Source organism: Physcomitrium patens, chromosome 12 (assembly GCF_059467195.1).
Source record: "Physcomitrium patens ecotype Gransden chromosome 12, ASM5946719v1, whole genome shotgun sequence".
NCBI classification, from domain to species: domain Eukaryota; kingdom Viridiplantae; phylum Streptophyta; class Bryopsida; order Funariales; family Funariaceae; genus Physcomitrium; species Physcomitrium patens.
This window is the reverse complement of record NC_143421.1, coordinates 15,792,466-15,806,427: the sequence shown is the minus strand read 5'-3', so window position 1 is coordinate 15,806,427 and position 13,962 is coordinate 15,792,466. Positions and strand designations below refer to the sequence as shown.

The 13,962-nt window shown below is 40.1% G+C and overlaps 2 protein-coding genes, 1 long non-coding RNA gene and 1 other non-coding gene across 10 annotated transcripts; all 4 read right to left on the bottom strand.

Moving 5' to 3' along the window:
• Positions 1-1,046: 1,046 nt before the first annotated feature.
• On the bottom strand, positions 1,047-5,375 carry LOC112289365 (uncharacterized). 5 transcript variants are annotated; one of them, XM_090255019.1, is made up of 5 exons: positions 4,823-5,375; positions 4,195-4,424; positions 3,626-3,940; positions 3,071-3,261; positions 1,047-2,302 (listed from the first exon to the last, which is right to left on the bottom strand). In XM_090255019.1, the coding sequence occupies exon 1, from the start codon at positions 5,318-5,320 to the stop codon at positions 4,919-4,921; it is 402 nt and encodes a 133-aa protein (XP_090111145.1). In that variant the 5' UTR covers positions 5,321-5,375; the 3' UTR covers positions 1,047-2,302; positions 3,071-3,261; positions 3,626-3,940; positions 4,195-4,424; positions 4,823-4,918. The 5 variants fall into 5 exon arrangements, with proteins under 5 accessions (XP_090111145.1, XP_090111147.1, XP_073393630.1 ...); XM_090255021.1 differs by having other exon boundaries at positions 3,798-3,940; XM_073537529.2 differs by having other exon boundaries at positions 4,195-5,375.
• TRNAP-AGG (transfer RNA proline (anticodon AGG)) lies at positions 2,880-2,951 on the bottom strand. Its single transcript has one exon. It is a non-coding gene; the product is annotated as a tRNA-Pro (tRNA).
• A 1,325-nt stretch (positions 5,376-6,700) lies between the features above and the next one.
• LOC149988060 (uncharacterized) lies at positions 6,701-7,779 on the bottom strand. Of its 2 annotated transcripts, XR_016505885.1 has the most exons (3): positions 7,647-7,779; positions 7,340-7,453; positions 6,701-7,118 (listed from the first exon to the last, which is right to left on the bottom strand). It is a non-coding gene; the product is annotated as an uncharacterized LOC149988060 (long non-coding RNA). The 2 variants fall into 2 exon arrangements; XR_016505884.1 differs by lacking the exon at positions 6,701-7,118 and having other exon boundaries at positions 7,131-7,453.
• LOC112289192 (B-type cell cycle switch protein ccs52A) lies at positions 7,498-11,126 on the bottom strand. Of its 2 annotated transcripts, XM_073537498.2 has the most exons (2): positions 8,325-11,126; positions 7,498-7,998 (listed from the first exon to the last, which is right to left on the bottom strand). In XM_073537498.2, exons 1-2 carry the CDS (start codon positions 9,896-9,898, stop codon positions 7,824-7,826), a joined length of 1,749 nt encoding a protein of 582 aa, XP_073393599.1. In that variant the 5' UTR covers positions 9,899-11,126; the 3' UTR covers positions 7,498-7,823. The 2 variants fall into 2 exon arrangements, with proteins under 2 accessions (XP_073393599.1, XP_090111144.1); XM_090255018.1 differs by having other exon boundaries at positions 7,988-11,124.
• Between the last annotated feature and the right edge of the window lie 2,836 nt (positions 11,127-13,962).

The following is a 13,962-nucleotide window of genomic DNA, read 5'->3' as shown; positions in this document are numbered from 1 at the left end:
ACGTAGAAAACAACGACTGGATACGAACGACAGGAATTCTCCAAACAGACCACTAACATGAAAGTCCTAGTATAACTGGAAACCCCGCCTTTTCATTCACACGCCAACAACGCTCCTGGAAAAGTCTAGAAGCTCCAAGTCTTGCACAAGCTTAACTCCTCTACATCTCATGACCCGCGTGCTCAAATCGATAACACCAAAAGAGACTTACAAGGGGTTAAACACTTCGTCGACATGGTCAGAGCTCCGGGGCCATCATGAGAATGCAGTCAACTTGGGTCTCACACGGACACACAAAAAGAGTGTGGACAGCAAAATAGAATACCTCAAGTCAAAACAATCGAGATAAAGGATTTTTCACACCTCGACGGACCCAAGCTCGCACCGATGTGACCACTGACAAAGTTTTGTTAGATCCAATCAATCCGAAACTCTTGACTGATCGATCTTACCATGATCTCATCACTGGAACTCATCCCATGCCAACACGGACCAGATCTAACCGCCGCAACTCAGTTGCCGGACACTCAGAACTGAGGCCTCTGATGTCGATCCTAGTCTAGAATGCGTCGCGATCTAGATATCGCGAAATTAGGGGTTCGGTTAGTTTGTCGGTGATGCGGCTTCTGCACCCATAAACGATGGTTCAGTGAAGGTTTTTGAATCAGTTAGTGTTCAGACAATTGCGACCATTCTTTGAAACTTTAAAGGTGATAAATAAAATAAAATAAATGTAAAAGCCACAATGTGCAAAAAACAGTGGTGATAATACAAACAAAGTGAAGGATAATCTTGCATGAGACCTAATTAGCAAACATTGTTTGTAATACTTTTGACATGGTTTTACTTGCGTTCAACTAGTATTATCTTACATTGCATGTATTCGTCTACATTTTTTTAGATTTTTTGTAAAATTTCTTAATTCACAATATTTTATTCGTTTTAGTCCTTTGTGGGAAGTATTTTTTTCTCTAAGAAGAATTATATATATATATATATATATATATATATATTTCTAGATTCATTTAATGTGATTATATTTACACTTTAATGTTTTCAGTTTTCATATTTTCATGATTGTCAAATTTTAATTCAGCACATCCCATATTTATGTCTTCTTATTTTTACATAAGCTTTCCGCTTATTGCAAACGAGCTTTTTACTTTAAAAGGAAAGATTTTACTTTAAAGGAATTGGCAAACGTTTGCTTTTGACTTTGGTAATTGTGGAGCATACTTTTTACTTTTTGTGTCCATGGCTGAATCACGACGAAGAAGCACAGCACAACAGGGGACGACGAGAAGATTCAATCCTCGCCACAGCGTGCGACAATACATTATGTGTTTTTTTGTTGCGGCTATCATAGTTTCGGGGCCTTCAAATTCATCGATATATTCGTCTCCAGCGATGGACCATGCAGTCGTCCTCTCCTCTGGGCGCCCGGAAGCTTGCGTGTCATGAACGTGACTCTTCCACCACTAACAGCTTCCGCAATCGACGTCCACCAACCATTTCACCTCATCTCATGAATCTATCATGAGCTGTGGTTTTTTTTTTTATTTTCATTTTTTACTTACTCATGTGGAGGTTCTAACTTGATCGACCAGCCTGTGTTCATGAGCAGCGTCAACCAAAATCGCGTATGAACACAGCGGTAGAATAGCTCCTAGTTCCGCCAGTCGTGGTAGAGTCGATCGTTTGAATGTAGTCGGGAAGCCTGCCAGTTCGGCCTTGCATCGATGGAGAGATTTCAGGAACTATCGACTAGGTGGAATAACTTCACTGTTTTTAAAATTCTGGATTAGCAGTCGGGACCCGCACAGCATGTGTTGCGGCGGAGCTGTGGTGTGGATGCAGTGGTCTAGATACTGTGACGTAAACACAGCAAGCAGTTCGAATGGCCGACCTTATTGTTCCCTGCAGCATTCTGGTCTTCAAAGATGTATAAATTTCGAGGACAATATTGCAGGGATGTGTTCGTTTCCCGCGTGCCGAAGGTTTCGCCGAAAGAATTATCCCTGCCTTTCGAGGCTGCACTCGCCGAGTTCTCCTTCCTTTCCTACGATTCCTGAAGCTACAAAATTGTAGACTGAACTATACCAAATGACCTATATCCTAACAAAACTAACTTTAGTTGCGTATCGCGTCCATATTCTGACGAGGCATCGACGTCGGCTTCGCGTCGCACAGTCGTTGGGTTCCCACTCGACGAAACAGAGCGCGACGCTCCGTTCTCATTACGGTCCGCTTGTTCCACTCGGAATCCGTCTGCTCACCGTTCTACTTGGAATCCAAGTTACCGCTGAAAGCCCAGTGTGAGGTGCTCAGTTTAGAATGGACGTTACATGTAACATGCAAAGTTTTACATTTCTAGATTCTCGAAATTGGCATATAATGTATTGACCAAATTATTATTATTAATATTATTATTATTATTCAAAGTATTTGATCCTTTTGCTCTACTAACACATTGACAAATTTGAATGAAAAGTGATACAAATAAAATCATTCAAAAATTATCGATTTTTTTATCATATTATTAATTAATTGCATCGTTTCTATTTCAATTATCCTTTTTAAGCATTGATTGATGCCTTTAATAATTTCACAACTTAGCTTACTTGAATCCTCTCTATAAAAATAATCGTAAAAAGAAAAAACTACGAACTTGTGGTCTCTTTTTTACTGCTCGAGTTAGAATGCAATTAAAAAGCCAATTGAAATATCCCTTCGTCCACTCTTCATTGAATTCAAGCGTTGGATAGAATTCCAAAAATTAAACTTTCCAGTGGCCTATTATAAATAGTCAGATTTTGAACGCTAAAATATTGCCTTGAAAATAAGAGCAAGCAATATTTCTGCGACGACAGAGTGACAGAGGGGTATCGGGAGAATCGAACTCCCGACCTCTTGCACCCTAAGCAAGAATCATACCACTAGACCAGATACCCAACTGGATGGTAAAATAGCTACCCATGACTTATCTATAGCAATCTCATTCACAGGCAGGGTCAAGTAAAGAATTAATTTAGTTCCGCATTGACGACTGCAGCTCAAAATTCAACCATACCTTGCACCCCACATGCACTGTCTTGAGCATGCACTGTGAATTAGGAAATTGCATCCATACAGTAGCATAAAAAGAAAATTTTCATTCCTCAGGCCAGCCTCAGTTCACAGGTGTCAATTACAGGTTAATCACTTGACTGGTATGGTAAGCCTAGTTTCAACTGGAATGTTCTTCATTCACACTGTCAACACCTGCATGGGCAAAGTCAGAACAGTCAATTTAGAGTTGTTTTTAATGGGGTTGGCATCCAGCATGCTTTAGCGAGAGCGTCTCCTTCAATAAGAAGGTAGCCAGACATCCTGGGAGCAAGACTCTACAAGAGAACAGAGCATCAAGGGTGCGAATATCTTCCAGTTTAAAATAATTGCGGATTTCGTACAGATGTCGAAGGCAATGGCATTCTCTTTTAATACTCAACAAGACGTGAGGACAATGTAAATCACTCATACAATATGTGACAACACAACCTTGTTCAAACTTACTCGTATTGTTTTAGCTAGATGAAAGGTTAATGGTAAAGAAAATGGCATAGATAACAAAAAAAACACTACATACTATCAATGATGAGGTATGCGATAGCCGTAGGGGCCTTGCAAATCCAAGCTTTGCTATATGAGGAACATACAGTTCTCTGCAACGCAGTTGCACCATCTTCAAATGGATAGATACGACAATCTCAAAAAAACTGCGAATTGCAGAAGTTCAAATGCAGGTTTGGATGAACTACCCAAGGCTCCAAAGCCTGACGTACTGAAATTATCTTTTGCAAAACTACAAACGATTGGTCACAGAAGCAAATGCGTTCCTTATTGTTGTAATATTCAGCAGACTGCCAGCTTTTGGGGGCACATGGTCCTGAACGTCACATACCTGCCAAGAGGAACAGTTCAATAACATCAAACCTACGCAGTAGAAGCAGCTAAGTTATGAAACAGTTGGAAAGTTCGGAAGTTCGTTAGAGTGCATGAACTCGTAACAGAACAATCCTGCCAATTTACATAACTGCTTTGGCGAAGTTTAGGGAGTTTCCTACTGCGGCAACAGAACAATGAATAACAGAGGTGATAGACTAGATAGAGACTGTAAGCCACGTGTTGATAGAAAGAAGAGGCCAAGCCTGGTACCAAAATCTTCCCAACTTAGCGTCAATAGACTTTCGGCAACAGCCTCCTGATTATAAGAAGGTTCCATCCTCTAGCCGTAGGTCAACCCATGTGCCTTCGTACCAGCATCAACCAGCGGCGGGACAACATTTTTGCATTGCTGCTGCATCTGGTCGATGAACTCCATAGCGCTGCAGTTACTTGAGATGCTGTACACCTCTAACTGTTTAAGGAACAACCCTGGCTTAGTTCTGCGAGGACGTACATGTGAAATAATTATTAAGACCTGAAAATGGATGGATGTTGTCAGTGTCTATTTTCAGCTTCGGAGTAAGTTGCAATAACATCTCAAACCACAACTGTCCGAAGATGGTCTACATTCTGTTTAATAAAACGACCTTCGGCACTAAAAGTCGAGGCACTTGATGCTAAAGAATATATTACATCAATGGAGGTCCCGTTCAAAGTAAGAATATTATGCTCCCCAGACGTCATACTCCTGCCAGGTAACCTCACCCTGACCTGAGTGTGAAGCAGGAATAGTACCAATTTAAAATCTATATTGTACACGATCGCGATTCATTATTAGATTGCCATCAAGTAAAGCGCATTCACTAAAAGATGTTCGAGGAGAAGGTAAAAATCTTGCCTCGCCCCTCTTTCAACAATGTATGATTCCTTCATGCCTCAAACTATACATTACCGCAGATATTCTCCCTCTCTTTCTCTCTCGCTCGGAGTGCGATCACACGAAACCTCCCACTGCGAAATGACATACGAAACAGCCTTCTCGGGCTCGAACGCCCGCTGTAGCCAAAACTGTAACAACCCTAGACTGCACCAATTCATCAAACGCTTCCACAACAAGCGGATTGGCCGATCCCGCGGCAGGAGGCGCAGGATCTCTCACTCGCAAGCCCAACGAGCGAGGAGGAATCGCCCTGATCGGCCGACCTGGAAGTGACTCTGTATCCCAAATCCTCGAAGTGTCCGAATCGGCAGGCTCACACCACCCCCGAATCCTCGACATGCAAAAATCCTCCGTCCTTACAAAAAAAATGTGAAAGCGGTGGCGTCGAACTCCGCAGAGGGTATGTGAAGAAATGTGGAGAAGATTGCAGGCGGAGTGTGCTCGGGGGTTGGCCATGGATCCAGAGCAACGATCATCCCTCCCCTCCCCTCCAGCCCCGAAACCTTCCCTAGCTCCAAAAACTGCCACCGTCTTCGTTGCTTCCAACTTCCGTCAACTTCGTTGCTTTCAAAACTTTCGTCGACTTCGTTGCTTCCAAAACTTTAGTCGTCTATGCTCCTTTATCGTCCAGGTGGAACAAGATATCTTCGTGCTCATGGATGAATCTTCCTCTCGATCCTCATGCAAGCAAATCACAACAATAGATAATTACATTTTCAAAATTAAAAGAAAATCCATAATAGAACTAAGTTATTTAGATACTTGTACACATATGAATTTAATAAATGCTGTTGTAAAAATTCGTTTATAATTTGTAGAACATGGTATTGATTTACTATATACATAATATATATATATATATATATATATATATGGGAAGTTGTTAAAGTCACATCCCAATTTTGTTAAAGTCACATCATCTTTTATCATCTCATAATTAGTTCCATCCATTCCTTGTCCCCATTCTTTGTTCCATGTTCATCACCTCCTCCTTCCATTCCAGTTCCCTTGTTCCCAATCTCCAATTCCTCATCCCTTGTTCCCACTACCCTCCATCCATGTTTCCTTATTCTTAGCCCTCCTCCCTAAATTCCTTGTTTTGGGACTAGAACATTATGTTTTACAATATAATATATATTAATACTATTTTAATTCTATTCTATGATATTATTAGTGTAATATTTAATATTTAAAAAATTATAAATTCACAAATTTTATTTCAAAGAATTTTTGTATGTAAAGTCACATCTTTATTTTCATATTCACTTTATAATCATTTTATTTTAATTTATAAAAAATCTATGTTCTTTCACTTCTCAATGTTCCATTATTTAAATTAAATGTCACTATTTCAAAAATTTATTTATTTATTTATTTAAAAATATAATAGATAATTATGTAATAGTATTTCTATAAATAATAAAAGATAATTAAAAAAAGAGCTGAAAATGTATATTTTGATCCCCTTAATCTTGGAACTAGAGATTAAGAGAGAGGGGGATAGGAGGGTTGAAAATGAAAGACAAGAGATGGAGGATTGGAAACAAAGGCACAAAGGTAGGGAAGGGGCTAAGAACATGGGACTTGGAACATAAAACAAGGCACATATACATATACCCACATTACAGTATTTATATCTTTTTTTGTGATTCAAACTTGTTTCAATAAACAAAATGTAATAACTTTTAGATTGAATTATCTCTATATTCTAGTTGATTACCTTAGAAGCATGCAAAGATTCTTACAAGATGCAACGTGTTATTTCCAACAGATCCTGAAGTGATGTGAACCTTTGTATGAATGCCACACAAAACATAATTGAAAAAGTAAGGAATTCTCAAGCAAATGTCAAAACATAATTAACATGTTTGACACAATGTGTGAGTCCCACATAGGCTCCAATATATTTTCACTTATTATTCTTACCTCAATAGGATGAACTAGGGACTATTGAGATTGAAGCCCACATGCTCACGGTGGTAGCATAGTTGTTATTTAGAAACAATGTAGATTTCCAAAGTCGATGATTTTAAAGAGTGAAATGACTTCTTAAAATCAACCCAAGAGTTACAGAACTCTCTGCAACGAAGTACCCTAAGGTAGGTTGCACACATGATCATGAAGGGATGGAATTCGTCACATGTAGAATACAATCAAGTCGCATAGTATCTATTCACATCAACTTGATTGTTGCACGGAGAGGAATTGCACTAGAGGCATTCGTTGTGTGTTGTGGGCTGTGGGAATCGAAGCTCTGCGTCACCAGTGAGTCGAAGAAAGCATCAAAATGCATCAGAATCCACGAGGCGAGGTTCGAGCTGGGGCATTGAAAAGCCCAAAAGCAAAATCCGACCTCGGAGGTGTACAAACCGACAAAAGATAATTCTCCTGGTTAATCCAGTGTCACTAACGAGAGAACACCGCGATATTGAAATCCTAGCAACAGCCAAATAATCATTTTAGGAGTTAAAGCACCTTTACAAAGGAAAACTGTAGAACGTCTCGTCTTTGTATGCATCATCATGTCGTGCCATGCTAGTGTTCGTTGACGATATTGGGAGGGGAATGAAGTGAGCGAGTTTCCATATCCTGTCATTTGCAAAACATGTGATCTCCCGTTACGTCACGATGCCTTATATAAGGACATACTATATAGGGTCATTTCTATTTCATATGGTTCCGTTTCAAAGCTTACAGTGAGCGGAGAATGGTTACAACAATGTGCAGAACCTGGTGATCGGGGGCTAGAGGATAGAAAGAATCATGCACTAAGATAACTCACCTGAGACGAAACCATGCCATATACCGGTTCATCTTGGACGATGAGCACTAAGCATGTACAGGCTGGTTGGCCATGAAAGTAAAAGGACAAATTAATGTGATCTGCAGAACACGTTTCCATTACGGAATCTCTTCGGAATCTTCCCTTTCGCCCATCTTTCACCAACAGATGAAGCTATCATTGCACAAGCAATATCAGCAACACAATACAATCCTCTCGGGGTACAAATGCAGTTCCTTGAGTAGCCACGCAGGTAAGAAAATCTGATATCTCAAGCGCTGGTATGATAAGAACGCTGCACGCCAAATCATTCATTTGGACAATCAAGTTCACCACCGACGTTCCAAGTGTTCTGCCACAGTTCGCCTTTTTTTAATCGATTGAGACAAGTGTGACAAGCAGTGATTCGTGGAATAGGGGTCTCCTAACACTCCCCTGAAAGGATGCACAGCTGCAGGCTTGAATTCACATATTACATACAGCAGCCATGCATGCAGATGTGAGGAGCTCAAATAGATGATCCTGCAACCATCAAGAATCGTGGACTCGCATCTGAAAAAAGCCTATACCTAAATGAGGTAACCTAAAAACTGATTTACCGACTTCATAATACAGCATCTCAGCTAAATTGAAAGTATTGGGGAACTGAAAGGGGGTCTCATCCTACTCAGGATTTACCGAATATGTGTTCGCCCAAGAGACCAAACCCCAGTATCACGGACCGCACTTTGCGATTTCGGAGAGGGAAAGACGTTCCAGAACCGTAACGTTTCATCACCAGCTCCAGTCACGATCGTTTGTCCATCAGGAGAAATGGCGAGGTACAAAACCCGCATTGTGTGTCCAGTCAATGTGGCAAGCTTAGACATTGTTGGATACCTCCAGACTATGATCTGATTTTGGGAATACCCATGCGTACTCACAAGCTCGTTCACATTCTTCGACCACACCAAATTGCACACTTGGCTCCCAGTATCGTAACAATTCAAAGCAGTGCTCGTGGCAGTATTCCAGAATCGAATGCATCGGTCAGCCGTTCCGCCTCCAGATGCTAACAAACCATGTTGATGAGGTGACCACGCCATGGCCTTCACAGCGGCACCGTGCTCGCTAAATTTCACTACAGGTTGTGTAGATTGTTGGTTCCAGACTAAAAGCTGGTTGTCGTTTCCACCAGATGCGAGCTCGCGATCATCGTAAGACCATTTCAATCCGCACACCTCGGACTTGTGCCCGATAAGTTTGCTTACAAAGTCTTCTGGAACCCTGACATCCCGCTGGAGAATATTTCGGTCTCGACTGCCGGATGACAAAAGGTGTGAGCTCCAGGCTAATGTCCCGACTCGTGTCCGATGGCCACCCATCGTACGAACTTTCCTGCATTTTGTGGCATCCCATAGCTGTACTTCTCCAAGGTTGGTTCCGACGGCCAGGTATGTGGCCCTTTGAGTCCACCCTACGGAGCAGACGCTATCCGTAGGCCCTAAATCGCAGAGCTTCGTAACTTTGCTGGTGCACGCACTCCATAAGTATACACAGGTGCCCAACCCAACCGCAAGCACATTCTGCGACGACCAATCCACCAAATTCAGGTAAAAATCATCCTGCAACGCCGGAGCATCCAGCACCTTGTAAGGAGACCTCGCAATTTTTCTAGGAGCCTTCCGGGGCGACATGGTTGCAGCCACAAGCGCGCTGTCAATTCCTACTGGAGAAAGATCGAAAAGGTTCTCTGGCCGTGCGTTTGGACCAGTGCTCGGCTTGGGCTCACTCTTGAATCTGAACAGATTCCGACTAACACTGGAACTGATCGGCGACCGCATTGGGTCTCTCAAACTAATACCCATCGACTTCTCCGGCGTTGCTGGTGAAGCAGCCTCTTGCCCAAAAAGCTCTGACCGCAACAGCATTGAGTAGGCTGCACCACCATCCTCTCTGACATCATTTAATTGAGCGATGTTGAGCCCTGATGGCGATCGATCCAAAAGAGCAAACCCCGTCAAATTTGAGCTTGAGCGGCTAGGAATAAACCGGTCGCTGTATGAAGTTCTGGTGGGCGATGAGGTCGCGGCTGAACTTATCCCCTGCTTCATAGGGGAAGCTGACCCTTGCCATGATCGTCTAGCAATAGTATCAAGGTGCAAAGCGTCTCGCGACATGCCAACTGGCAGGTTGAGCGACCGTGCAACTGAACTACTCCTACTCTGGTGCCCATCCTCACTATCTGCTGCCCCTTCCATGGGGCGGTTCATTTTCTCAGCTTCGTTGCAACCGACGTAATGCTCCCTAGGACTGGCTGGTAAGCGGCCTATTCACGGAGCAAGATCGCGAGGGCGCTAATGCCATGTGCAAACGTACGAGTTGCGTGATTGAGCACGGTCACCCTTGCGCTCACCAGGGCTGGTACGAAAATCAAAGACAGTCTGTCATCTCACCAGTTTCATGTGCCTACATTGTAATAATGCGCAGGGTGCGTCAAAATCGTAACAGCAGTTTTATCGGAGACGCCGCCTCCCATTCAAATTCTACCTAGCTATTCATCCGAGTGCCAATAGTAGTGCTCCTAATTCTGAAGAATCTTGGGCTGAGGCAGCACAACCCAACATTAAACGACATCTCCAATGGAAACTCGAATTGGGGGAGCTTCCATACAACTCTGTTTCAAGCTCGTCAGCAAGGAATTCGCTTCCGCCCCACCACAACACCAACCACAAGCCTGCGCTACACCGCCACCTCTCCAGAACTCTACTATTGCAGCCTTTATGTCAACCAAATAATCGAAGCGGCCAAGGAAGGTGCGATGACGAGACCCTCCGCGCCTCCGGAGGCACTAAACGCTTTCTTCCAACACGCACCATCCACGAACGACTCCTAAATGATTAACAAACCGTCGACACTTCCCATACGCACCTCCTTCATGCTTCCCATCATTCCACCATGGCAGCGGCCCCAGCACACAATCGCCACTCACAACACCAGCACCTCGTCAACTCCGCAAGAGACGTTGATCGTCACCCAAAACTTCCAATAACCCATGTATGTTCCCTTCTCTCTCTCTCTCTCTCTCTCTCTCTCTCCCTCCTTAATCCAGCCCTACAACTCGCGCCCAACGCGAACTCGCACCCAGAACCGAACCTGCAACCGACAGAACACAACCCCAAAGGCACGCCTGACAGAGTCCTACACCATCCCCAAGATCCTTTTCCTCTTGTGCAGGGCAACTACCTCCGAAACAAACAACCAATTCCTATTCGCTTCAACGTTCACGCCAGAGAAACCTACACAACTCAGCGGACGCTTCCCCATACATCAAGAGGAAAAAACCAGACCGATAATACGGACAGCGACAGAAGTTAAGGGAAGATAGAATGGGGCGAGCTCTCATGGCAGTGAGATGAGGAAACGACCAACGCAAGGAAAGGGAGAGGCCTCGCCTCACGCATTGCTACAACAAGCTCGAGGGGGACGATGGTTTTGTGCAACGGCTCTCCCCGAGTGACGGCTAAGGGGAAAGAACGACGACCGGGTGAGGCCGGTTAAAAGCCCCGCTTAACCTCTTAATCGCCGGTTACGAGATGCTTAAGCAAGTTGTTAAGTTCTCCCGCGAAGCACCGTGGCGGGAGCCCAACCAGTTAGGGTTTGGCGGGAGCTTCCCTCGTAGGCCGTCCGCTAGTCCACGTAGACTCCCGCTATAGAGACGACCCAACAGGCTGGAACTTCGTTGCGAAGCTGGACGATAGAGGATGACATTCGTTCATAGATGAAGGTCGTTGTACGTCGTTTGCCCGTGGTAATCAGGCACGAGAATGGATGAATTTTAAACGGATGAAATACCGACGGAATTCAAATATTTTGGAGGTGCTGCATTAATGAGGGATTCAGTTCGGTCACCAGTGGCTCCCAGCACCGGTATGCGAACCCCTAGACTGGTAAAATAAGCGAACTCCATGGCCGTGCTCTTGAGGTTGTGTTACCGTGGCCCTTTCAGAACGCCCGGGTCGCTCCCGTTCTTATACAGGCCTTTCGGAGCATCCCCACTCTTTGGACGGTAAACGAGCACGAGCGAGTATACAACCCAAATGTTTAGTATGAGCGTATGTGTGTGAGCGAATCCCATCTCCACTTGGGGCATTTTTATATTAATTTCATAATAAACAATAATAACAGATGTATTGTCTCCATGGTCATTTAATTTTTTAATGTGATTTAAAGGAAATTAGGAATTTTTTGGTTTAAAATGATTAACAAAGATTTGTTGTTATCTGGTCATTAAATAAAATTATATATGTAATAAGTTATATATATATATATATATATATATATATATATACTTATTGGAATAAATTTGATAAATCATATGGAAAAAAATGCATAGTTTGAAAATGTATGACAAGAGAGCAAAAACAATGTATAAAAGCATTCTAGAGGATTCAGTTCATTCATTATTCTGAAGGTGACTTCATACAAACCAAACATCAATCTTTGTATCAAGATAGTAAATCTTTTTCAGAGTGATTGTTTCAAGTTACAAACTTTTATGGAAGTAAGTACATTAAATTTGATTTAAAAAAATATAAATAATACTATTTTAGGATTTCTGATGGTTTTTTTTTGTATTTTCCTCAACCTTCCTTTAATCAAAAGTTAAGGATTGCATAGAGTTTTAAAAAATAAAAATACAGAATCCTTTAAGTGTTGAATAATTAGATAAGTGTAGTTATATTATCTTTACATTTTACTAATAATTAAATATAAAGGAAGAATGTAAATGTAATGAAAGCACATGTTACATACACATAATACTTTACAAAGTTGATTGGCTACAAAGAAATAGAATGTGTAATTATGTTATATATATTTGTTTTAAGGAAATCAATTTAATGTATTCAATGCAAAGTAGAAAAAATTAGTATAAAAAAATAAAAAAAAAACTAGTAAATTTTTATTTTAATTATTGATAGAAAATATCAAAATAAAAAACCTAAATTTTATGTTAAATATTCGTTTTTAAGAAGAATAACATCCAAAACTAAATTAAATTGTGCTAGTTACAAATCCGAACCTGAATGTAAGGAATATTACAACCTTGAGTTGTAGAAAATTTTAAATAAAAAAACATTAACACATTTTATAATATTGTAAACCAAAGACATTCTATATCATTAAACAATTATATCTAAAAGAGAAGATATTTTTTAAAACTATAAAGTTTACTTAGAGTCTAAATACATAATATATATAGTTGTAGATTTAGGTTATTATTGTTTTTAAAATCTAAAAATAGTAAACTTAAAGTTATATTCTAATATTATTAATATCAAAGAAAATAATATTAATATATATATATATATATATGTATGTATATATATTGAATAATTTTAAATTTGATCTTTAGTGAATTAAACAAGAAATAAAAACAAAAAAAAAATTGTAAAAAATGTATGTTTTTATAAAATAATAAAAAAAATCTTTATGTATGTATGTGTGTGTGTATATATAGATATAATGTTGCTAATGTTACCATAATTTTTGTTATTGCCACCATAACTTGTCACCTATTCAATATGTTTATTTAGTTTCTTTCATTTATTTTCTTTTTTAATTTCAATCATTTTTTTGTTAGCAATTTCAATATTATTTCTCAATGCTAGTAAAAAAATAAAAAAATAAAAAAATAAATACTTATTCTTGTTAATAATATTGACAAGGAGTGTAAGTGGTATGTGGTGAATGGCTAGTAGCAATATAGTGTGGTAGCAATAACAAAAATTGTGGTGGTATTTCCCACATCCAAAATATAAATGTTAGGATTGTAGAAGAATTTAAAAATACATCCATGACATTGTGTTATTATATTTGGATTTTTTTTTTACATATTTTCAAATAAAATATATAAAATAAATACATATCATAAAAATAAAAATAAATTAATATACTGTGTGATTAAAAGGTTTTGGTTTTGAAACAATCCACACAATAACATTATTACAAAATACAAAGTTATCTCCATTGGTATTGTTACAACTACAACAAATGTTGTATTCACAAAGGTTCAAGTTAATATGCAAATATAGATCTACCATGCCAACTATGTACAAAAATAAATAAATAAATAAAATAAAATAAAATAAGAAAGAAAGAAAGAAAGAAAGAAAGCAAGGAAGGAGAGATGCTAATTTTTTCAAACCAATAGCAGTGACAAAAATTGAATTGTGCCCCACCAATGTAAAGAAATTATGCTACTTAAGAACCAAGTTGTATCTAACAACATGCTATTAGGGTTTTGATTATGCTTATGACTATCATTTAGAAAATT